The sequence below is a fragment of the Rhinolophus sinicus genome, chromosome 17, assembly GCF_057876585.1.
Source record: "Rhinolophus sinicus isolate RSI-liver-muscle chromosome 17, RSI-T2T, whole genome shotgun sequence".
NCBI classification, from domain to species: domain Eukaryota; kingdom Metazoa; phylum Chordata; class Mammalia; order Chiroptera; family Rhinolophidae; genus Rhinolophus; species Rhinolophus sinicus.
Genome location: NC_142517.1, coordinates 39,266,433 through 39,293,937, shown reverse-complemented (window position 1 = coordinate 39,293,937; position 27,505 = coordinate 39,266,433). Strand labels below are relative to the sequence as shown.

The 27,505-nt window shown below is 34.8% G+C and overlaps 1 protein-coding gene across 1 annotated transcript in view; it reads left to right on the top strand.

Moving 5' to 3' along the window:
• Window positions 1-27,505, top strand: part of SPATA16 (spermatogenesis associated 16) — a 209,174-nt gene that overhangs the window by 143,345 nt on the left and 38,324 nt on the right. Inside the window, exon 6 of the mRNA XM_019734941.3 lies at window positions 5,778-5,925. Coding sequence (XP_019590500.3) covers window positions 5,778-5,925 — 148 coding nt within the window. The remainder of the gene's footprint in view (window positions 1-5,777; window positions 5,926-27,505) is intronic.

The following is a 27,505-nucleotide window of genomic DNA, read 5'->3' as shown; positions in this document are numbered from 1 at the left end:
CTTCCTTGGTTATAAAATTGAGTGATTTTAAAATAACTTAGATGCCTTTCATCTCCTTAGTGCTAAAAGGAAATAGAAATAAAATTTTGCTACAAAATATAAATGATTACAAATTAATACAGGGTAAATTTTAGGCATTAAATTCTGAAGTTATTCAGCTAATTGAATCATCACATATAAAACCTTAACCCTATGCTAACCAGATTGGATAATGGATAGCAGTGTACACACACACATACATAATATATGGATATATATATTGTGCACTGCTGGTAGGGTTACAGATTGGTGCAGCCACTATGGGAAAAACATGGAGGTTTCTCAAAAAATTAAAAATAGAACTACCTTATGATCCAGCAATTCCACTCCTGGGTATTTATCAAAATAAATCCAAAACATGAATTTGAAAAAAAAAAAATATGCACCCCTATGTTTACTGCAGCACCATTGCAATAGTCAAGATATGGAAACAACTGAAATACCCATCAATAAACAGTTGGATACAGAAATTGTGGAGTATTACTCTGCCATAAAAAAGAATGAAAATCTTAACATTGTAACAACATGGATGGACCTAGAGGATATTATGATAAGTGAAATAAGTCAGACTCAGAAAGACAAATACCATATGATCTCACTTATATATGGAATCTAAAGAACAGAGTAAATAAGCAAACCAAAGGAAGTTTCAAGGTAGGATAGTCTGCTCTTTAGGAAAATTTTCTCTTTAGGTTAATTCCTAAAGAGAAAGAAAATTAAAATTGTTCAAATTAAACCTATATATATTTAAAGGGATTAATTTGAAAAATGTTGCTCACAAAATTTATTTTCTAGAAAATTCAAGTCATCATTCAAAATTCTATCATTATTAATATAATAACAGACATATTAGCCACTAGAGACTAAAGTTTCTCGTCTCAGTCATTTATATCTTGCAAGTATACCACTGCTTCCTTTGACTCTAATAATGTTAACTCTGAAAATAAAACAATGCAATTATAATATTCATTCATTAGTAATACCTCTTACATGGACTTTATCAGGATTCAAGGAAGTAAGATATATAAAAGCATTCATCACACTACTAAGTGAAAAGTTATTTTACCTCTTAAAATACCATGTTTTTTTCTTTACCTTTTTTATAATGCTTGAGGCTTAATAGAAAAAAGAATTATGAGATTCCAATTTTTCTTTATTATTGTTTGTATATCAGGATAGATTGACTGCTATGACAAACAACTCCAAAATTTCAGTAACTTAAAAATAGAAGTTGATTTCTCACTCACAGTATAATCCAATGGGTGTGTTCCTGATTGGTTCTCCTCCAGTCAGGAACGTGGGAACCCATACTACTTCCAAGGCATAGGTCCAGCTTTCTCCCTGTACTCTGAGTCCTCCCTCTTCAGGCAGCTGATACAGAAAGAAAATACAGGATCATACTAGGTAGGGTTTATGGGCTAGGCCTGGAAAGAGTATCATTCCTGCCCACATTCCATTGGCCCACACTCAGCCACATGGCCACACTTAACTGCAAGGGAGTCTGAAAAATGCCTAACCATGTGCCTATATTATATACACATACATGTGTTCTAAAATTCTACAGCATTCAAATATACTGCAAAATTAAAGTAAATTAAATACTTTAGAAGATAAAATATTTTGTTATGACTGTTTTTAACCCAGGAGGTAAAACCATAATTTTCTAAAGACCAAGTAAAATATAATATTTGAGACCCTAATTTTGAATTCTATAAAGTTAAAAAGCTATTCATCCTGAGAAAAGTCACTTAATCCTCTCCAAGTCACTTAAGTCATCTCCAACTCAGTGAATCGGGCTGGAAAATTCCCAAGGTTCCTTCCAGATCTAATCTTGCATGTAAAGCAATTGACTGCAATTATGGTCAACCCTGATATTGGGAGCATTAAAGGAATAATTTGATAACAATCTATAATAATTTGATCACATTTTCTAATTAGAAGCGACAGGATTTCTACTTAGTGAGCCACCGTCACTGGAAACATAGTTAAAAGGTTACAATTTCTCCAAATCCTCCAGCAAAATTATAGGAAAAAAACTTTGTAATGTTGTCATGCTGAAAATGTTTGAGATGTATAGTTTCTGCTGGATTTATTCTGGGCACCGTGAGTACTCTTAAAATTTTACCAAGAAGAACCAACCTTCTTGGGTTTGGAAGAGGGAGATAAATTTTGTTTCTCTTTTGCTAGTCATCTTTCCCTCTGCTTTGATTGCTTTTCCTTTACTCTTGATGGAATATCTCTCTCCCTGTCTCTCCCATCGTCTTTCACTATATAATACAATTATCCTGAGCAATTTGATATCTGAGGTAGCAAGTGGCTTTTTGTACAAGGAGAAATTATTTTAAGTTTCTGTTTATATAGCAAATGAGCTACCCCCATACACTCTTGGTAAATGTTACTATAAACTTTAAAACTCGATAAATGTGGATCCGGTCAAGATGGCAGAGTAGGTAAATGCTGTGCATACCTCTTCTCATGACCGTATTGAAATTACAACTAAACTATAGAACAAGCATCATTGAGAAGCGCTGAAGTCTAGCTGAACTGAAGCCATACATCTAAGGACATAGAATAAGCCACTTCAAGACTGGTAGGATGGGAGGCGATGTGAAATGGGTTGGTCCCACACTGCATGTAACCATTAAAAATGGGGAGGGAATCTCAGTCGCAGAGGTTCTCCCCCGAGGAGTGAGGAATGCTGGCAAGTATGGTCAATGTTGCTCAAGCAGTAGTTCACAGTAATCAGAAGTGTCTGAATGCTGACAGTAACCACTTTGAGACCTCTTGTGATTTGTATTCATCTTTTGTTATCGGTATATATTGAGTATTACAATTTTAATAGTTTTCCTTTCTTAAAATATGTATTTTTTTGGCACCCTCTCTATTTCTTCTTGGGGCTATAATAATTTCCTTTGAGAAAGTATCTCCATGGAGAATTCAGTTCTTATTCTTACGTACACATACTGCTCACTCACCAACTTCCTTACCCATCTTCGTGATAGAGAGCAGAAGCCACAAGAGAACCCCGTTTCTATTGGCTCTGAGTGGGGAGAGTGGGAGATTGTGCTCCAGAACACACCCTCTTGAGTGGACAGCCCTAGGAAAGCCTGAGTGCAATGCTTTGAGCATCATGCCAAGAGTACAATGCCTTAAATGAGCAAATCAAGCTGCCACACAAAACCTCACTTCTGACACTTGCAGAAAAGCTGGTGTAGGCTCTTGGGCACGAATCTTACTGATCATGCTGTGAGATGGCTTAGCAAAGCTATCCTGCAGAAGTTACTTCATCTGCCAGCAGTTGGAAAAGAAATGGATAGAGAGAGTGTTCTCTTCTATCCTGGCCTTACTGGGATACTATTAGTGTCTTTCTGGAAGCCAACTAGAGAATTAAATAACTTCGCTAAATTTTTTGATCCAAAATTAAAAGCAAAATGTCATTTATCAAGCTATTCAGAGAGACTATCAGAAAAGCTATTTGGGTGTTAGGAACTCTTATGGGTTAACTGTGTTACCACCAAATTCATATGTTAAAGTCCTATCCTTGTGCTGAGATTGTGATTATATTTACAAATAGGGTCCTTAAAGAGAAAAGTAACTTAAAATGAAGTCTTTGAGTGGACTTTAATCCAATATGACTGATGTCTTTACAAGAGGAGATCACAGACACACAAAGAGGACAAACTAGCTACACAGCCAATGAGTACAAAGGAGAAAGACGTGAGAGTCAACCCGGCAAACACCTTAATCTCAGACTTCTAACCTCTGGAACTATGAGAATATAAATTTCTGTTATTTAAGTGACCCAGTGTGCAATACTTTGTTATGGCAGCCCTAGAAAACTAATATGGAGATGAGGGCAAAAGGGATCAAATATATGGTGATGGAAGGAGAACTGACTCTGGGTGGTGAACACACAATGGGATATATTGATGAGGTATTACAGAATTGTACACCTGAAACCTATGTAATTTTACTAACAATTGTCACCCCAATGAACTCTAATTTTTAAACAATACATAAATAAGTAAGTAAAATATGTTCACAAAAGGCTGTAATGTCAGAGCGTGACCCTAGCACTGGGGCCTAGAACAGCTTCCCTCTTCAGCACATCACTCCACATGCATCTATGTACAACTACGTACTCTTTTGGTCTGGACAGGCCATCCCAAGATTGGTTCCAACAGTGAACATATGTAAGCACCAAGCTGGAGAAATTATTCTCGCACTTAATATAAATGATCTTTATTTTTGCTGCAGGACCAGAATTTGGTGCCTAAATACCTTGTCTGAGCTCGTAATCCACATCTCTGAATTCTAAACCTGCTGCCTGTATTACCCTTGCTAGACTTCCAAAGTTGGCATCCAGGCTTTAGCATCCAAACCCTGGTGCACACTCAAAACCCATCGCTACCTCCATCTGAGTGCTGGCTCTGGGGTTGGCATCACAATCGTATTCTTTGTTTCCCTTCCAGTTCCTCAAACTTGGAAAGGACAGTGCTGTGGGCAGTGTAAGTTCTTTCATTCAGCTTTTCAGACATTTACCCCACAAGGAATTTAAAATGTAAATTGGAAAATATACATAATTTTCTAATTCAAGTCTCAGAGAAAGGAGGATCCTTTGCATCCTGAAAATTCTTTCAAAGCTGCTCTTGTACATGCAATCTAGATGATCACAGAGGCCATTAGAAGTCACAAATGTGTGGAGTAGGCAATGAACAAGTTAAATTAGGCTTCTTAGTTTAAAATTGACTTCTTCTTACTTGTAATATTAATCAGAAATGTGTGTACAAAATACTATGCCATAATGATATAAGTTGCTGTTTGTTTAAATGTTTTGTTGTTGTTGGAAAGTTCAGATCTATTAGTTTTCTTTATTGGTTGCTGGCACTCTTAGTTGTCAGGGAAAAAAATTATTCCTATAAATAAATGTAGATTTTTATAATATGCTTTTATGCTATGTTCAGAAAAATAAGATAACTATAGATACTTCTACTTTTAATTCAATGTTCAAGCTTCATTAGAAGGAAAAGTTGTAGGAAAGGAATAAATTCCTTTTAAAACTTCACATAACTTTCTTTTTGGTCTGTTTCAAATACTAAACGACCTACTTAAAACAGGAAGTTCGGGGTGATGCCAGGCTTTATCAAGAATAGTATATGAGCAAAGAATATTTAAAGAAATTCTTAAATAGCCAAATCCATCTCAAACAGCTCTTGTGATCTAGAGAGAAGGGAAGCTTTGCTAGGCGGAAGTTGAGAAAGGCTTTTCTTGTTCCGAAAGGCTTTCCCAGGTATTGGAAGAAGAAAAAAACCTAGTTTGTGTGGTTTGTCATGTTATTTATAGAAAATGCTTTGATCTAGCTATCTCGATTAGTTTTTCAAAATATAAATTGCTCATCAATGTCTGTAAGATAATTATGTTAGACTTAAGAATTTGATTTTTAAAATCAAGTAAAAAATGACACATGAGAAAATAGAACTTTTATTTTTATCTTAAAGCAAGTTCAGTGTAGAGGTGTCTGTTTATAGACTTTCTTCATTTAATTGGTTCTCTTAATAGGAAATAATATTTCCAGAACTAATTAAAATTTCATTCTAATGAATATTCAAGACCAAAATGTTATCTTTGCAGTACAGTATATAGATATTTAAATCATCCATAAAGGTAATTATATTATTTTATATTCTTAAAAAATCATATGTTGTTATTGATGCCACGTGTTGTTTGTTTCCTCTCAGGCCATGATTGAAGAAGCCATCACCAGAGTGGAATCTTTCTCGGTTATGTACACACCATTTGCAACAAAAATCAGAGCTGATAAAGTAGAAAAAGTAAAAGAGGTGTTCACAAAAACTCATCCTGCTTATGTGGAATATATCTACACAGGTAAGATTCAATGTCTTCAAGTTATCGGCTGATACTTTATTTCCATTAAAACAAATACAAAGCCATTTCTGCTTTATCTGTTTATTGTTCCGGTTTTAGGGGTATATTGTTTTCATCTGAGGAGTTGAAATGGGAAGTTATTTTAAGGTTTTAAGTAAGTCTAGACCTATAGGCCTAACACAATATTCTTGTGCCATCATATTTCTATATTTAAGAGGAGGGGTAAAAGCTAGGAACTGTAAGATTTTTAAAAACTGAAGGAATAATATTGTGGTAAAATAACAACTTTCCCTATATCCATCATCAGAAAACTAGATGATTATAGTATTTTCCTGAGATGGATTTTTTTTTTTTCTTCAGTGCCTGGTATTTCTACTTTCCTTCCTCCATCTATCGCACAGCTCAAACCTCCCTCTTTCTTTATGTTCTTGGATCATTGGTATTCATATGAGATGTAGATAGCCAAGTGTACACAGAGGACACACACTGGTATTTTTCCTCTTTTTGTCTTTGGAAGCCACTTGCTTTTATTCATTCATTCAAAAATACTTTTTACTCTCTAGTATGTGGCAAGTGTTATTCTGAATTAAGACAGTGATTTTCTTGTGCTAAATTAATAGCCACTTAGCAATGACTCCCATGGTAAGTAAAATTTTTAAAGGCACATAACTAATATCGCATTTTCCTCTTAAGGCCCCTTCATTCCTTTTTTCAGGGTTTTGAGGCCAAGTTACTGATTTATATCAGAAATAATGTACTCCATTAGTGATCACTGTTAATGTGCCCAGCATTCTACATCTGTTATCTCTTGCTACTCCCATAACTTATGAAGTGAGTAAGATGATTCTCATTTAGAAACAAGAAAACAGCTATCAGAGGAAACAAATAGCTTTTCCAAAGATGCATAGCAAATGAGTGGCAGCAGGCCTTGGATTTGAACCCACATCCTTGCCATTGAGTTACAGTTTCCATCTGATAGGAACAGAGATGTAATGAAAGCATTAAATTTAGGTCCTATGTTGAGAGAGTAATGCTGAGCGAAACAAGTCAGACAGAAAAAGCGGAGAACCATGTGATTTCACTGATATGTGGTATATAAACCAAAAACAACAAAAGAACAAGACAAACAAATGAGAAACAGAAACTCATAGACACAGACAATAGTTTAGTGGTTGCCAGAGGGTAAGGGGGGCGAGGGGTGGGGGGTGGGAGATGAGGGTAAGGGGGATCGAATATATGGTGATGGAAGGAGAACTGACTCTGGGTGATGAACACACAATGGGATTTATAGATGATGTAATACAGAATTGTACACCTGAAATCTATGTAATTTTACTAACAATTGTCACCCCAATAAATTTAATAAAATACAAATTAAAAAAAAAAAAAAAAAAAATTTAGGTCCTATGGAGTCTTTTTTTTTTCCTACAATGCCTCAAGCTCTTCAGAAGAAAGATAGTAAATAAATCTGCCTAGTGATGATTAAATAATGAATCCCTAAGAAACAATGAGAATTTGAAGGCAGAGAAAGGGAAGAGAAGAAAATATAATGCACGCTATAATGACCATTGATGGTTATTTACCTAGTTTGAACATTTTGTAAGGAAACAGATAAAAATGATTCAGAACTCACATAGCTGCCAATTGTTATAAAGCATTTATTTTTTTTTTTATGGATATCTTAAGTGTTTTGGAGGGGAGCATCAATAGCACACAAAAGTCATGTCTATCTAGTGTCATAAAAAATGAATCAAATTCAGCTATTTCCATTTCTAGTCTCAGATCTATTCGTAATGAAGAGAGACTCATTAAGGAGATCACCAGTTTGCTAATCCTCTCTACTGATAGAATGAGTTTAGTTATATTTAACCTACTTTATAGAGAAGTCATGAAGATTAATTAATACTTAGGAAGCACTGTTGCCACTGATAGTTTAAAAACAATAATAACATTAATGAGCCAGATTCATGTCTCATGTAACTCTATCAAACCTGTTATCTAGATGAATTACGATCTATTGGCAAGACGGCTCATGCTAAAGGATCTTATACTTTGGTAGAGAAGATAATTATAAGTTACTAATGATCGTTTCTATTATTTTATAATTACTAATTGCCGGAGTATGACAGTACTATATGAGAACCTAGAGAGGAAAGACCCTGCTTCCAGAAGGAGAAGGGGAAGTAAAGAAGGCAGCATAGAATTTTAAATTTCTTTGGACCAGTTAGGTTCTTTGCTCTGTAGAACCTGTACTTTGGACTAACAAAGCTATTGCATTGATGACATTACTTGTCTCTTTTGCAAATGATGAAATGGTCCTCCCCAAAGCCATTGCTGGAATGATGGTGAAACCACTGTTACTAACTGTACGTGCACAGTCTTAGTGGTATGGCTTTTTCCCCCCAGGTAATTCCAAGGTGAGTGAGGGCACAAAGCAAAGAAGGAAAAAGGTGAAATGTTATCTTTGGCATCTGGGTATCCTTCACAGGGGGTGCAGGGTGGCAATTAGGGCAGGCATCAGGAGCCAAAGGTAACAGCTGGAAATGAGTCACACAAAGAGAGATAGGGCCTAGAAGAGTAGCTACTTTGTTTTGTTGGTACTTACTGGCCCCAAACCAGGATTCTCCTTCTATCTACTTTGTAGATAGAAATGAAAAAGCTTCTGTCCTGTCAAAAATTTACTCAGTTATTTTAACAAATAGTCATACAACAGCCATGACAGATGTTTGAAACATGAGACTTTTTTTTTTTTACCTACACATATTCATCTTTGGTCTTCCCAAAGCCAAAATATATTCTATCTCATCCCAGGGGACTCAGTCCTATCCAATCATATCTAAAATTTAGCCTTTCTTCAGTAACTATCTAATCAAATTCACTAGTTTCCTTCCCCTTTCTTTCCATGAGATTTTCTTCATCCTCTGGTCTGCTTTCAACTTTCACAGAGCTCAACTGTACCCAGTGTCCGAAGGGGTCACTGGTACAAGAGGAGAGAGTCCTCTTTTAAAGTCTGGTGCAGGCTGATACAGCTTCTGATTGCATGGCTAATGCAACTTGAGATCAGCTCAGTTTGGCTTGAGCAGAGCCAACGATGGGCTCATTTATGTGACATATTAGGTGACTCAAGGACACCTACATATATGAGTTGCCCATGCTGCTTCTTAATGTAGATGCTTCATTATATGTATCCCAACCACCCCTACCACACAAGTTTGCCCAGCCTAGAGCCACTCCTTGCCAGAACGCTGGCTTGTGAACCCAGTCACCTTCCAAGTCTTACTTAGAGAAATCCTCTCTACTCCATTAGAGACTGGAAGTAGTTTTAGCCCTCTCTCCAACTTGCTGTGTTGTTCTACCATTTCTCTTCTACCTTTCTTCACGTAACAGAATCCCAAGATCCTCAGGACACGAAGAGGCTCTACAATGACAATGGGTAGTTTGTTCATCTATTCATATATTCAATAAACATTTATTGAGCACACACGAGTATATTCTAGATGCTATTCTAGGTGGTGACAGAATATACCTGTTCCTAAGAAAGAATCTGACTTTGTAATTTATACTTCAGGCTGAATATTTGACTACGTTTTCCCTCTCTTCTGGAGAATATTTTTAATTAAAACCCTACTCTCTAATTGTGGAATGGAAGGCTGACTCAAATTAAAAGAATGACGGAAGAGAAAGCAAATGAGGGAACAGTTTGGAAGTAGAAGTCCTTGCCACCAAAAGTGGCAAAGACTGGCTAGTTGTTTACCAAACTATCTTTTTCCCTTCATGCTTCTAACTAGACTATATTTCCAGCTTCTCTTATAGTTAGGTAAGGCCTGTGACTGAATAATGGCCAATGGAATGTGGACAGAAATAATGTATGCTACCTCCAAGCCTGGCCCATAAAACCCTACCAGAACTCTATTTCCCTAGCCACTGCCATGGAACTAAAGAAGTCACGACACAAAAGAAGCTTGGGTCCCTGAATGGCCATGTGGAAGGTCCCCCATTAAATACCCACATGAGCAAACAACAAAATTTTCTTGCTTTAGATCACTGGCATGTAGGGGTTCTTTGTTAAATCAGGTAGATTTACTCTAACATCTGACTTACATCATAACAGGTAGGCACTTACATTCCATCTACAACGTACACAATGAATTCATGTGAACTCAATGAGTGAACAAACACTTCTCCATATGCAACCAACTCCATCCTCAGAAACACTCAGAGTTTGTGCCCATTCTCTTCTACTTCACATTCACTCATCCTTCTATAGACAACTACAGGTGGATGCTCTCATCCACATGCATTTTGCATTTATACTCACCCAGAAAGATGACATTCCAGGAGAGTCACCGATGCCCCGTGACACGTAGAAAACAGGTAGTTTTCATTGCAGCAAGAGAAATTGAAGTCGTAGTGAGAATTTCTAAATTATAGAGATCCTCTAAATAAACAGTCAACAGATGAAAGTCATAATATCTGTATCTTGAAGATCTTGGATGAAGAGTCTACCTATCAAAGTTTTCCTGGATAAACAGTTATTATCATTAAAACTTGGAGACTAACACATTTAATTCTCCCACCAGGGGCTGGCAGACAAACCTCCAACTCAGAAACTCTGCCCAACTCCAGGTCACCTTCATCAAGCCTACATAGTATTAAATCCATTACTCCTTGGTCATGTGACAGTGCTTTGAGCCCAGCAATAACTGGCAGAAGTGGTGGTGATGAGCAGGAAGAATATTCACGATAGAGATCACCGAGGCACTATTTTCTCTCTAGCCAGCCCCAATTCAGAGTCACCCTTGTCAGGGATTTCCACATGAAAAGCAAATTCAAAGGGGAAAAAACAAGAAAAAGACATTTGTTTCAAAATGCACCGGGCCCTAATTATTTGTCATTTTTTAAATTGAATATACTAACTAAATTAGTGATGTATTATGAGAAAAACCCACTTCACCCTCAGTAGTACTAGGACTATACTGACCTTAATACTTCTGTAAGACTGATGGGAGAGGGTTAAAATTCAAATCTGCCTTGTGGGACAACCAGGCTTATCCATCCTCAGGAACTTATTGTTCATCCTTTGCTATTTTGAGGATGTGGTAAGAACCACCAAAATCTTAAATCCATATTATAATAGAGCTGTATTGTATTGTGTTTCATGGAGAAAAAAAATTACTGAATTTTTCAGCGATGTAACTATCCATTTTTCTTATTTAAGGAAAAATCTAGTTTGATTCATGCAGAGTAGTCAGGGTATATAAAACAAATAATAAGTCACCAGCCCCAAAATTATTATGTTTTCATTTATAAAGATTTTGCTTGAGATTTTTATTCATATATTCCAATGAAATAATGCAATTCTGTATAGTACTTATTCTTGCATGGTTGTATTTTAATAATAATAAAGTAATACAATAAGCATATCCTGTCTCCTCTTGATGAAAATATCAAGATTTATTTGCTAAATAAATAAATATTCAGTAATGGATTTGTGGTTAGTAATGTTTAATAGAAAAGTTTTCTGGATCAGATATCAATTACTTTAACACTTAGGTGGATAGAGTCATATTTTGTCTTTCCAATGCAATTTAACTCCCAAGAGTAAATATGTGTGTTCAGAGGAATAATATATTGTTTTAAAATAGACCTTTAAAAATTGCTTCTCACTGAAATTTATAACCTTGCTTTTATTTAGTCATCATTCACCCGTAAGGATAATACATTCTTATGCTCTCTAAAACATGAAATTAAAATTTCTCATTTTATTCTTCTTCTTTAAAATGTCACAGTTTTATCATGATCAAGACTTTTCAAGATCAGACTATTTTCCTCTTGTAACTTGCTTTCTCAAATGGAAGAGGCTATAGAATTAAAGAAACTACATCCCCAACATTATTAGAAAGTGTTACAGCCAGATTGGTTATAAAGACAATAAATCATCTCATATTTGCACCACAGAATTCTTGTTATAAACAGAGACTCATTCCCAAAGTAAAGAAATCCCTCATATACAGAGCTAAAGTCTCTAGCCTTAAATTATTAAAATGTTGGTCTCCCCAGTGGGAAGTGTGGTGGTCTGGCACTGTTCTATTTGATGAAAGTAAACACTTCTCAGCGAGCGTGTGATTGTCCTCTGCAATAGCAGGTTACAGCACTGTTTGCCTCTGGTCTCCATCATCTAGCGTTTCTCACTTTCTGTGACGGCATTTCTCCTGGATCTCCCTCGAACTAACATGTATCCTGCCTAGTCTGTTTTCTTATGAGATCTGACTGAAGACAGACAGGGTTGCATTTTTATAAATACCAGACAATAATCCAAAAGTAAGTTGAAGTAATATAAATTTTTACTGCAGCCTCTCAAGGAAAACCAGTGGGTTGGGAAAAGGAGCAGTTGGAATGGAATACATGACAGGAAGCAAGTATTATAGGTATTGTATCCATAACTCTCAGCAAACACACACACACACAAACACACACACATACACACACACACACACACACACACACACACACATACACACACACACACACACACTTACATGGCAGCTTTCCTCCAAGTCTCCTTTGCCACTCTAAGCTTTCCAGATACACTCCCCAAATTTATCCTTCATTGATTGAATTGTCCCTTTCCAGTGTCAATCTTGGTAGCTTTACCAGTTTCTCAGGTTCTTATCCATCACCAGTTACCCCAATCTGCATAAAAAAGCTCCATAAATATTTCAAAATAAACAGAGCTCATCTTAGCAGGTTAAGGGAGGAGTGAGGCAAATATTTAAGACTTTGTTTTTTTCAAAACACTTATTATGTTCTCTAACCTAGCCACTCTGCAATATTAAAGCTAATCACTGGGCACTGCCATCTAATAAATCATGCAGCTGAGCATAAAATCCCTAAAAACTGAACTTCCAATCATATGAAAAAAGATCTCTACTTTCTCCATTTTTAATTCTACATGGTGATTTTGCACAGAATTAGAAATTTCTATTTTGTAGTGTTATCCATTTTTAAATTTAGTTTCACATAGTCGGCATCTGAATCCTATTTATTTCTGTTTTAATACTTGGCTCACAGTTAACTTACACGTTATAGGCAGTAATGGTCCACAGATAATCACTGCATTTCACACCTAAAATAGAACCCACCTAAGCTATTTGTATTTTTCTTTTATTTATTCTTAAAAACATTTTAATCATGAAAGATTATGCATATATAAAACTTCATAAAACAAATACACAGCTTAACTAATTATTACAGAAGAAACATCAAGTCAAAAAAATAAAACATTGCCAGTTCTCCCGATCCTCAGTTGGCCCCTTTCCAACCCCAAACCACTTCTTACTCTCCACTAAGGTAACTGCTGTCCTGATTCTTAGAATAATGACTTATTTACTTTTCTTTATAGTGTTAGCACCTAACTATGCATTTCTAAACTCTAAACTTTAATTTGCCTGTTTTGAAACATTATAAATATGAAATCATAGAGTAGATATTCTTTTGTATCTGGCTTTTTTTTTCTCAATATTTTGTTTATGAAATTTATCCGTGTTGCAAAATGCATTATTTGGTTCATTTTTATTGCTATATAATATTCCATTATATATATAGTCCAGAACTTATATTCTGGACTACATATTCTGCTGGTGATGAACATGTGTGTTTTTTCCCATTAGTGGCTATTACAAAAAACTGCTATTATAAACATTCTTACATATGTTTCCTATTGCAATATATCTGGGAGCAAAATTACTGAATCATACAGTATATATATATATATATATATATATATATATATATATATATATCCTATATTTGTTGTTTTCTGTTACTTTATGTTTTTAATAGCCATTCTAATGGATAAGAAGTAATATCTCATTGTGGTTTTGATTTGCATTTCCTCAGTGATTAGTGATGTTGAGCATCTTTTTATGTGCTTATTGGCCATTTGCATATCTTCTTTGTAGAAATGTCTATTCGAATCCTTTTAATGGAGTTGTTTTGTTGTTGTTGGGTTGGAAGTGTTCTTTATGTATTCTGGACATTAACCTTTTATCAGATAATGACTTGCAAATATTTTTTCCCATTCCATAGGTTGCCTTCTCACTCTGTTGATAGTGTCTCTTGATGTACAAATTTTAAATTTTGATGATGTCCATTTTATCTACTTTTTTCTTTGGTTATCTGTGCTTTTGGTGTCATATTCAAGAAATAATTGCCAATTCCAATCTTATGAAGCTTTGTCTCTGTGTCTTCTTCTAAACTTTTAATAGTTTTAGCTCTTACACTCAGGTCTTTGGTTAATTTTGAGTTAATTTTTGTACATGGTGTAGGGTAAATATGCAACTCCATTCTTTTACATGTGGATATCCAGTTTTCCCAGAATCATGTGCTGTAAAGACTGTCCTTTCTCCATTAAATGATCTTGACACCCTTGTCAAAACTCATCTGACAATGTAAGGGTTGATTTCTGGACTTTTTATTCGATCCCATTAGTCTATATGTCTGTCTTTACGCTAGTGCATTACAGTTTTGATTATTGTAGCTTTGTGGTAAGTTTTGAAATCAGGAAGTGTGAGACTTCCAACTTTTTTGTTTTTCAAGATTGTTTTGGCTCTTCAAGGTTCATTAAGATTCCATATGAATTTTAAGATGGATTTTTCTCTTTCTGAAAAAACTCTGTCGGGATTTTGATAGGGATTGCATTGAATTTGCAAATTGCTTTAGGTATTATTGACATCTTAACAATATTAAGTCTTTTAATCCATGAACACAGGGTTTCTTCTATCTATTTATTTTTCCTTTAATTTCTTTTAGCAACATTTTGTAAATTTCAGTGTACAAGTCTCTCACCTGCTTGGTTAAATTTATTACTAAGTATTTTATTCTTTTTGATGCTACTGTATGTGGATCATTTTTTTAATTTTCAATGTTTATTATGCTTATACATATTTTTGTGGTTTTACTATATACATATATGGATATACATATGTATCCTTAAAAGATGTATAAAATTGTCCTCCAGGTGTTTAGAAATTCATATAATTGTTATTTTTACTATTTTCATATTCCTGCAAGTTTCTTTTATTCAATGTTATAATATCCATCCAGGTTTATACAATATGCTCTAATTCATTTATCTTCAGTGTTGGTATGATTTACCAAAATTTATATATGCAATTTAAATATTCTTGTCATTTAAGTTGTTTCCAATATTTTGTTATTACAAACAAAAGTGGTATGAACATTTTTGGTCCTTTTGTATATGTGTGAAAGAGATTTTCTGAAGTATATACTAAGGAGTAGAATTAATTTCTGTGTCATACAGCATAAGCATCTTTAACTTGTTAGACACTGCCAACTTGCTTATTAAAGTGTATTTTTGTTTCAGCCCTCTAAATAACACTGTATAAGTATGTCTACAGATATAAATCATCATCAATCTAGTACTGTCAGACTTTTGAAAAATTGCCAGTCAGTGAGTGAAAACAATACCACACATTTTTTAAATACATATTTCCCTGATTATTAATCAAGTCGAATATCTTATCAAGTCATTTGTTGACCTATGGTTACATTTCCTTAAAGGATACACAAAATTTTTCTCAAACTTTTCAAATTTATGAAAATGACAGTTTTACTATTTATATATTCATGTAAGTTGTATGTTCATATCCTTTGCTCATTTGGTTTTCTGAATAGTTTCATTATTGATTTATTGGAGAATTTTATATCTTATCCCAAAAAGAGGCCTGTATTTTCTATGGTGTCTTTTGATGAACAAAAGTTTACATTTTATAAAATTTCAATAACTTTTGGCTTTGTCTTGTTTAAGAATGCATCCTTACTTGTACATAAAGATATTCGTTCATTCTCTTTCTTGTTCTATCATTCTGGCTAGGAGCACAACACAATATTGAACAGAGAAAGTGATAGCAGGTATTCACATGTTGTTCTTTATTTTAAAACAAAAGATTTTAAAATTTAATCTTTAAATATAATGTTTACTGTAGGTTTGTGAAAATATTCTTTATCAGGTTAAGGAAGTCCCCATTTATTTAGATTTTGCTAGATGTTTAGCATTGCTGACCCTCTCTATGGTATATTTATTTTTTTCTTATTTCACTACTTTCTACTCTTATATTTATTATTTCCTTTAGTTCATATTTTGGGTACTTATTCTGTTATCACCAAATTTATTTTATTAGATTGTGAGCTTATTAATTTTCAGCATTTCCCCCTTTTTTAGTAAAGACAAAAAATTTCTCTCCAAGAATAATTTTGGTTGCATCCTACAAATTTCGAAAAACAATTTACTGTATTTCACCTTAAAATATTTTCTAAGCTCTAATATGGAAAGTTTGAGCCATGGCTTACTTAGATATGCCATACTTAGTACCTACCCTGTTTCCCCAAAAATAAGACCTAGCCGGACAATCAGCTCTCATGTGTCTTTTGGAATAAAAATTAATATAAGACCCAATATTATATTATATTACATTATACTGTATTATATTATATTATACTTTACTATACTATATTATACCCGGTCTTATAGTAAAATAAGACCGGGTCTTATATTAATTTTTTTCCAAAAGATGAGTTAGAGCTGATTGTCCAGCTAGGTCTTATTTTTGGGGAAACATGGTAGATGTAAGGAAATGGTTAGCTTCTTTGTTATTGATTTTTAACCTAATTGCATTGTATACAAAAACATAATCTAAATTATAATAATTCCTGAAATTATTAAGGCTTGGTTTATGGCCTAATATATGGTTAATACTCCATTTGTTCTTGAGAAGAATGTATTGTTCTCATTATCAAAAGCAGTATTTTTATGTGTCCATTAGGTCAAGCCTGAAAATTACCCACATCTTGTGGATATGCTACTAATTTTTTATATGTTCAATGTATCAATATATAGAAAAAACATTAAAATAATCCACAATGTTGATGGATTTCTCAGTTTATCCTTGTAATTTTGCCAATTGTTACTATTTATGCTTTGGCTTAAAGTGCATACACATTTTTATATTTTTTTAAATAAAAATAATTTATTACAGTAAAAGTCACATTGCCTTTAGTCACCCTCAAAATATGCCCCCTCACTTTGAACACACTTATTCCATCATTCTTGCCAGTTTCTGAAGCAGTTCTGGAAATCCTCTTTCATGAGTGTCTTTATTTGATCTATTGTGGCTGCCTCGATGTCCTGAATCAATTCAAAATATTTACCTTTTATGGTCATTTTGACTTTAGGGAAGAGCCAGAAGTCACACAATGCCAGATCTGGTGAATAAGGTAGCTGAGGACACATCGTAATGTTTTTATTTGACAGAAATTGATGTGTGACATGGAGCGTTGTCATGATGGAGGATGATTTATGGCACACTTTAAAACACAACTTCTCTCAACCGTAGCTCATACCTGACTGACTGTACTGAACAAGTTGAAACTTGTCACACACTGTTCCATGCACCGCTTCCATATTGAAGATCCCTGCCTTTCCGTTGGATGGCACTTGGCAGCAGGAGTCACCATATTTTGTGATCACACCTTGTACATTTCAGTTACCACATTTTAGTTATATAACACCATTCCCCCACTAATAGGGCTCAAATGTAAGTTATTGTGGTATATAACCAGGGATAATTACATAAAAGATAAACTTCACCACTACCTCTTCAGTCCACAAATCACTACATCAGTAATAAATGTGTATCAAGATCCATGACCAATCGCATCACTTCTTTCACAGCTGTTGGTGATTGGCCACTGTGCATCGGTTAGTTTACATACAGACAGCAAGGTGTGTCGCTGTGTTACCTCCTTGTCTTCCAGTGATAAACCCACTTCACATCTTACAAAAATGGGTAATCCCAACAGGGTATTGGCCAAAACAAAGATGAGCGTGCAAAAAAGAAAACTGGTAAAACTGGCAGTGAAACTTGAATCAAGCGTAAATGGGGTTTATAGAAGAAACAGCTGAGCAAGGGTATGTCAACACTATTGCTGCTCGAAAGGCTTCAGATGTGCAGACACAGGGACTTAGAAGAAGTCCACTCATCTACCAACATAAAGGAGCGAAAGGATGAAGATGTCCTGAGGAACTGATGCCGGCAAAAGCTTCACAGTAAAGGAATTCCAGCAGAGAGTTCATAACATTGAAAGCACAGAGGATATAATGTTGGAAGCTGATCCAAACTTACAAAGGAGTATGCAAATTCACAAAGGTATAGAAACAATGTTCCATATTATGTTACACAACAAGATGAAGAAGGGAGAAACTGTATTATATAGTGCTCTTGACAAGTTTGGAATTCTCAATGTTGCTAATGTCTTCCATTACAGCATACTAAATCAGAATTAGTTTCAGTGTTTTATTTTCCTACACACTTATCATGACAGGAAGAGAGGTTTTCACGTTTTAACAAAATTTTTTAAAGGTCCTGGGACTACTGTCCTTTTTCCCAATGGTCACTAAGAGGCCGGCTCCCACTGTTGCCGTGCGTCCTGCGCTGCCCTGCAGAGTAAGGGCTGCCTGCCCCCTCTGGAAGGCTGGAGCAAGAGTTCAATCATGTGTTCACCGACTATGTGTTGGGAGATGAGGTAGGAAAGCGAAGCAGGGGTTAAATTCTGGAGAGCCTCACATGACTTAGTACTGGAGATTAATGACAAGTTCCTCAAGGCTAACAGCGGACCACTAAAGGGATTTCAGGAGAGTGGCAGGGCAAGATCTGCACTTTACAAAATTAACTGTTCATATGAAGCAGTATGGACTTCAGGAAATCTGTACTAAAAGAAGCAATTGAATGAATTAATGAGAGATTAGGAGTCTCTAAACCAAGGCTGTGGCCCTCCAGATGGAGAAGCCATCTTTAAGAAATACTTAAATGTAAAACTGATCAAAGGTGGTGACTAACTAAAGATAGGTGTTGAGAATGGCTACAGATGTCTATCCAGGGAAATACTTGCTAACGTTTGTGGTGAATGCCATGTGCCAGGCACTCTCCTAGGGGCTTTACATCTACAAATTAACTCAGTTAATCCCCATAAGTTTAGGAGGTAGGTTCTTTTATTACTGTCATTTAGAGAGAAGGAACATGAGGCACAGAGAAGGTGAGTCACTTGCCTAGGGTCACACAGCTAATAAGTGATGCTACTGGAACTGGGCCAGCCTATTCAACTCCACAGCCACAATCTGAACCCATTCTCATCCCACTCTTCCAGGAAACCATCCTCTTTCCATGCTTGGCCCCGTCACTGCACTTACAGCCCTCTCATGCTGCCGTCCCTTTCTACCAGGCTGCTTCCTTCCTTCTGTCCTTTATCAAATACTTACTGAGCACCCATGCATACACTTTTAATATTGTTAAACTTCCTTATGAATTGTATGTTATTATGCAATCACACTCTTTAGACTTAATGTTTTGTGTATTAAAATGTATCTCATCTGATATTAATATAAAAACACTAGTTTTATTCTGACTAGTACTTTTCTGGTATTTATTTTCAGCATTTTATGTCTTTATATTTAAATATTCTCTTAAAATTAATACATAACTGAACATTTATTTATTTATTTATTTAGTCAATCTCTGTCTTTCAACAATTTTTTATTTGCTTGAGTTTTTCAGCTGCAATAGAAGTTTCTGAAACACAGAAATCTTTGTCTGTTTTGCTCACTGATATATCCCATTGTCTTAAATAGTGCCTGGCACATAGTGAGTGCTAAATAGATCTTTATTGATGTAGTCTATTTCTACCATGTTATGAGCTTTTATTCCATGGGCTTCCCCTCTCCCAATTTGCCTTCTTATATATTCTTCAAGGTTTTTTCTCTTCATTTTTCCTCTCTACAGGTTTGTAAATTACAAATTATGTTTCCATTCTTTTCAAGGATTATCTTTGACACTCAAATATGCATAGATATCTTAACAGAATTAAAGTTTAATAATTATTTTTACTGAACAAGATACAAGCCTTAGAATACTTTAACTAAACTTACATGCCTAACATATAGATACCATATTTTATTCCAACTTGGATTTTTTACGTCACTCCTCAAGTTAGTTATTATAGTCATAATTGGTTTTACACAGTTAACATTTTTTCTGTAGTTATCTTCTATACATATCTACCAATTTTTTCTTATATTTCAGTTTTTCTGGATTTTATTTCCTTCTTTGTAAAGTACATCTTTTAGAAGTTCTCATAGTGAGGCTCTGTTGGTAGTAAACTCTTGGTTTCTGATTGTCTAAAATATTTCTAATTCACCCCAGTTCTTGGATAACAGTGCATCTGGGTATAAAATTCTAAACTGAAAAATTAGCACTTTAATGATATTATTTTACTGTCTTCTGACTTATGTCATTGCTGTTGAGAAGTCAGATCTTTGTGGATAATCTTCTTTTATGTCTGGTGCTTTTAAAATTATGTCTTTATTTGATGTTCTACAGTTTAACTGAAATGTGTTACATGTATTTTTTTTCTTAATCTACTTGGAAATCATTGTGCTTCATAATCTAAGGAATCATGTCTTTCATAAATTCCGAATGACTATCATCCATTTTTTTAAATACTCCAGTCCCTTAATGCTTACTATTTTTTTCATTTAAGAATTTTAACTGAACATTTGTTACTTCTACTCATTCTATCCTCCATGTTACTGTAACTATTCATTACATTTTCTGTTTCTTTGTCTCTCTGTGCTGTTTTATTTCTCCCATTTCTTAATAACCATCTAAAAATTTCACCCTTTTGACCAGAGTCCCTTGACCCTCTGCCCTTTTCCCCTTTTGTTTCATTCTTATCACGGTTTTCTTTACTCATCCCATTTCTTAATAACCATTAAAAAAACTTTTACCCTTCTGGGATGAGTCCCTTGACTCTTCTCTCTTCCCATTCTCTTATTATTATACTGTTGCTGTTAGCATGTGTATGACCCATGATGGGAAGCCGAGACAATAAATTTGTAAGGCTTTCCCAACTGCTGTTCTATTTGCAGCAGTAAGGTTACATGGAATGCCCCTTAACCCTAGCATTGACCATGACCTAGTAATGGACATATTTGGTAGGTGAGTATTTCAATTATCATAACTCCAGTCTCACATTGCTTACATACAAAGCATACCACTCATTCACATGGGAGTTAAAAAATAAAAAGTCCTCCTTCTCAGTGTAAACAGACCTTACCAATCTGGCTGTTTCCTTGGTAAGAACTGGCTGTGTGTCTAGATCATGCATCACCATCTGTGATTGTTTCATAGTGAACTATGGGTCCTGCATCAACCCAAACATGCTTTTCCACTCTGCAGCCTTTAAAAACAACTGTCCCTGAATTAGTCACTTTCACAATCCATTTTAGTAAAGGTTCTCCAGGAGGCTAATGATATTGATCTACAAAGTAAAACAAATTAAAGATCTTATTGGCTTTATTCAGCAAAGCATGAATCAGGCAGTATCCCATCTAGCAAATAGAAAAATGGTCCAAAGAATAGTATAAAGTGAAAGGCTTTTATAGGAAGAAAGGAAGTGAGACAAGGAAGTTATTAACAAAGAGTGGATTGTTCCAGACAAGGTCACCTTCTGGGGCAGCGGGAGAATGGAAGGGATATATCAGGTGATTACCTCACTAGTGCTGACCAGGTAATCCCAGATTGACTGGTTAAAGTTTACATTCCTGGGAAAGGTTGAAATGACAATTAGATTAGGTATTAATTATTGGTTTGGTGATGTGGGCTTAGCATAGGTGACTTTATTTGGGGCCTGTTGTCTCTCTCTCTCTTTGTTGATTGTTCGCTTGTTTATTTGTTTGTTTGTTTAAACAACACTATATCCTCTAGTTTTAATGGTTTCATAGTTTTGCCTACCTCCTCCATTTGGTGATCAGAAATCTTAGAGCTACTCTGTGTTGTTCCCACCTAACTTTTCCCTTTGGAGGAGTCTTTGGGGCTAGTGGTCAAAGCTCAGACCAACCAAAATCTGAACTTGACCCAGCTTCAAGGTCCAACCCATCACTCTCTTATGATATTATTTTAGCTGCAACAGATAATAATAATCAAGGGATTGCATATATCACTTTTTTTCTTAATGGTTTTTTTTTAGGCATCCAGTGAACCAACTTCCCAAAAGTTGGAGTCATCTCTACTATTGGTAACGCTCACTTTTAATAACTGATCATAGCACAGCTGCAATTTCATACCATGAGTGGCTATCCAAGATCAAAGATCTTCAACCCTAACCCTTTCATCCTTTCCTTTCCCAAACCACTTGTTTCCAGGAGCCAGGAATGGGGCTGAAAGTTCCAAGCTTCTAATCAAGGCTTGATCTTTTTTTTGACCAGCACCCATCCTAAAAAAAGCTATCCAAGTTCCTGTCAAGAGTCTCCTCATTAGAACAAAAGACACTTCTATCATTCTTTATCACTCAGGAAAAGTCCATAGTTATAGGAGCTCTGTGCCAGGAACTGGGGACAAAGGCCAAATAATCTTTCTATGATAATATACAATTTCTCACTTATGGTAAATTATATGTCTGTGTGTTTTTCACTCTTGGGTTCAAGCCATTATTCAGTGTGGTTTTTATCTGTGAGAATTCTGTACAGTCTGTGTTGACTTTGCATTCTTCCAGAGAAGATTTTCTATTGCTTTCTCCAAATACCAGAAAGTACTATTATCAATCAGAGAGCCTTTATTTTTAGAGTTGAGATTTTCTAGACTACCAACGTAGTAAATTCAAATCTTATCCCACATGTCTAGAGCTAAAATTCCTAAAGGAAAGAAAAAAATCCTACCCCAGGCCCAGATAAGTCTGACAAATTTATTTTAACTTCCTTTATCAATGGTTGGATTTTTTTTTTATCTCTATCATTTACTGGTTCCCCAGTCTCACCTTTATTTAAGAACGTATCATACTATATTGTTATTGACTGTATACTGCATGCACCAAATGGTAAGCAACATGATGGCATTCATTATCCTACTATTTTATCATAACACCTGACACATTTATGTAAACTCCAGTAAAAAAGGCCTACAAATATTTGTCAGGTAAATTAGATCATTAATTCTTCATTTAAGTTATATATCTCATCAAGATTATTTCTAATGTTTTATCATTTTTGTTGCTATTATGAATTAAACCAATATTCTCATTATACTGTATATTTTATTATACCTATATATTTTAACTGACTTTTTAAATCTTACATCTGTTTACTTTGAGTTTTGTGTATTTCCTTTTTGATACTTTACTGAACACTTGTCTATACTAATTGATTTTCAGTTTACTCTCTTGGATTTTCTATGTAAATAATCATCTATCCTTATGTAATGCTAATTTGGTCTCTCACTTCCAATATTTACATCTCTCATTATTATTTCAGGTCTTATTACTTTGGCCTGAAATTCCAAAGTTGTAGAGGGTAATAATAGTCTTAATAATAGTAGTCAGGGCAGCCAGTTGGCTCAAAGTTGGTTAGGGCGCAGTGCTCACAGTACCCAGGTCACCAGTTTGATCCCCACATTAACCAGAGAGCTGTGCCCTCCGCAATTAGATTGAAAACAATGACTCTCCAACTAGATTGAAAAAAAAAAAAAAAACAACTTGACTTGGAGCTGATGAGTCCTGGAAGAACACACTGTTCCCCAATGTTCCCAATTTAAAAAAAAAAAAAAAGACCGCTTAAATATTTTAACATAAAATAATAGTGGTCAAAGGCAATCATTTTGTTTCTGAGTTTAATAGGAATAAAACAAATTAAAAGTAATTTTATCACAACCAAACTGACTAAGAATAATGAATAGTGAATACTGAAAAGTAATATCTAACACCTAATAATCAAGAAAATCTCTTTTTTTAGATTTCCATATGTAAAGAACATTTTATCAAATCCTAAGTCAAAGGCTGCTGACTTTCAAATTGTATATGTCCACTACAGGAAATTATTGAGTTATTACCATAAGATCATTTGCTCATGAATCATGATAAGTCATGAGTAATAATAGTTTTTGTACATGATAATCATGGTGATTCTTTTTTTTAATTGTCTTCAATAATTGTATTTATTAAACAAAAATTTGTAGGAAGCCAATTTCAACAGAAAGCAACAAAAGAAAATCTCTGGTCTCAGGAAAAGAAATTGCTGTGCATCTCTAGGATGGCATTACTATTATTATTTTAATCTTAGGAACATTGTGAATAAGATAGCTGATCCTCTTTACTTCTGACAAGTATATATGAGCCTTATAAAACACATTTTGTGTATTAATCTCACTTAAGACTTCATCACCTGTCTCTTACATCTCCTTTTGGTCTGTTTTACCCAAATATTCTTTTACACTTTTTCTTATGTTATAAGTATTTATGTAAGGCAAGTCATTACACTTCTAGAGTGGGATATAAACAAACAAATAAGTAGATGACCAGTTCAGATAGTCAGGATAATAAAGGCTTTCAGATTATATAAGACTTCTGTTAGCATTCTTAGTTAACTACCCAAGAGTCATTTTCAATGAGATGCAGAATCTAACCAAAAGTGGAAAAATAATAATTATGATAAAGATAAAAAAAAATTATTCTAAACATTTATTTTTATTATCATCTCATATTTGACTCTAGTTATCAGTAATTATATAATAATATCATAATAATGGCATCACCAAGATGTATTCAATCTTTGTACTAGTTTTAAAATTAGTAATTCCTAATCCTTAAACTGTTATGTTTCTTAAATGAGGAAAATATTTTTCCCAGATAGTCAACTTGAAAGGTTAATAACTATCTTACATCTCAGCTACAATATTCTAGGGATTCTATAGTATTTGCAGATATACTGAACTACTAGCTAAATCCCTATATCAGAAATCTTTTGTTTCAGGTAGTAGGAATCACAGGTCAAACTAACTTTACTATTTTAAGTTTTAAAGGGGGAGTAGGAGGCATGAAATACACTGATTTATATAACTTAAAGATCCACAGGCAGGACTGACTTTAAATACAGCTTGATCCAACAGCTCACTCACTGCTCTATTTTCTGCAGTCAGCTTTATTCTCATTTACCTGGTGTTCTACTACCTACCTGCACCATGCCCTCAAGTGCTAGCTCTTGGTAAAAGCAAAAGGCTCAAATGTCATTACAGATCTTAAATCACACTGTCCTAAGGAACAGTGAGTGCCTCTTCCCCGCAATTTACTGGGACTCACACTTTCTCATTCGCCCAAATTGCATTGTATGCTTACGATGAACCAAAACTGAGGTTGAGGTAATGCCATTGTCTGATTGGCTGAATTCAATTAGTCTCACTTTTAGAGCAGGTATGGATTGAGAGAATTTTCTAAGGAAAAAAAAGGGGGGGAGAAGAAAAGGCATGCTAGAGAGCCAACCAACCAATGCCCATTCCAACCCTTATATAATGCATTAATACAGCCATTTATGAGAATTATAGTAACATTGTATTATTTCACTGACTGTGAGCCTAATCAATATTAAAGGAAATAGAAGTATCTTCAATGTTTAATGATCTCAAATCTACTTTGGTGGACATGGAATTAAGGAAATGCCCGAGAATAAATATAATACAGCAGGTTATACATAAAACTTTGGAATCACTAAGAATTTAGATTGAAATGAACAAGCACTATGCATAAAAGTCCTGAGAGAATTACTTGTTTTTCAAAGTTTGTATATGTATTATGACAGGAAATACACAGATTGGTTTTGGAGAACCAGCAGCCCAAAGTGAAAATTAGGAATCTTGGGAACGAAAACCAATTTTTTCCACTTGTATCTATAACTCTGAAATTATAATGAAGGTCAGAGGAAAATATAACTTACTATACAAAGATTCATTATACATATAACTTTCTCACACATCAAATGCAAAAATCAAAATATGCTATCTATGTTTTTAAAAGTAGAAGCTGTTTTATTATTTATGGGGAGCAATAATGATAACTTAGCTGCAAAGTTGCTGCCTTTTGCTCTTTTCTTGCTGACATGAATTGGTGGATAACTTCCAAGATAGAAGTATTGGCATTAAAAGGAATACAAGATAATACTCAGAAAATAACTGGGAAAGAAGTAATGACAAAGTGTTGGCATTATGAAGGCACTGTAAAACTAAACTCTGAAACTGATCAGTAAAAAGAAGTCATATAAAACTGACATGGTCCCATCTCACACTGAGCAATTGGGACCTTTAGAAATGAGATTTGCTCTAACCCAAAATGTCAGAACATTTTGTTATGGACAAAGGGCAGAGAAATGACATAGACACCAAAAAATGAAAAGAAAGTGAAACTTAGAGAAATGTGATGATAGAACACTATCAAATTTGCATATTTCTAAAAGAGTTTTAAAATCTCTATGATTTTTCTTTTAAAAAAATTGCTTTGAAAAATTCATTCACAATCTGCCGGCTGTGGTTATGATGAGGTGTCCAACTGAAGGTACTGATGACGATGGCATCTATGTTTTGTACTTTACTTCTAGGGAGCTCAAATTTTATCTTATGGATATTTAACTTCATCACAAATAAAGCTATCCCTCATATATGTAGATGAGTCTGCTGATCTACAATCAATATTTCATATTTTTGCAGATACTTTTCTGGTGCTGCCACAATTGCACTATGCCAGACTCTCTATTAATCCAATTTGCTTTGTGACTAAGAGTCCATAGTTCCCAGAGAACACGTGGCAGCAAAGGTACAACCTGAGTATGAAACTAATGCTTCTATCCAGGCAAAGCTGCTCTGCTCATTTGCGCATCTGCTCCACTGAGTCATCTGTTACAGATTATTTTACCTCACTTCCCCTTCATAAATTGAACAGAAATCATTTAAGGTTCAGGCAAAATGAAGAGCAAAGACTGTGTGCTACTCTTTTCTAAATTTAGTGACAGAAATAAATTATATCTCAAAACTTTGAACATTTCACTAGTTTTGATTCACAGAAGTTCTATTTTAATTTGGACCATTAAAACCGGTTGAGCTTAGGGAGTGAATATAACTGGAAGATGTGAACTTCGAGAGGGTTAAGTGTATTGGGGAAATGAGATGTACCCCCATGAAGCATTAGGAAATTCACTCTGGAGTAAATGGTATAGAGTGTGAAGGGGGTAACGAAATATTCAGGAAACCCTTCATGGATAAGGTGGGACTTAAATTAGGTACATCTAGGATGATAGTGATCAATTGAACAAAGGAAAAATGGGGAGAATATGTAGGTGTTTCTGGGTGGAAAGCACAAAGAAAAGTTCAGAAGCAGCATAAGCAAAGGCTGGTACAACTCAGTGGAATCAGCAGAGCTGAGGATAAGGTTGATACCGGAGAAAACATCGGAATTAGGTATCAATTGTACAACAGATGCACATAGTTGAGACCCTTGACTACCAGGACAGAAGTCACTGAAGTTCCTGAGGGCAGATGTGACAATGACAAAGGCAATCCTACAGATATTAGGTGATGGTTCAGAGATATATTGGCATGAAATGATACAGATGGCATTGAGGCTGGTTAGGAAACTTTTTCTATAATCCAAATTTTATGTGATCACAAATTTGACCAGGGTAGTAGCACTGATT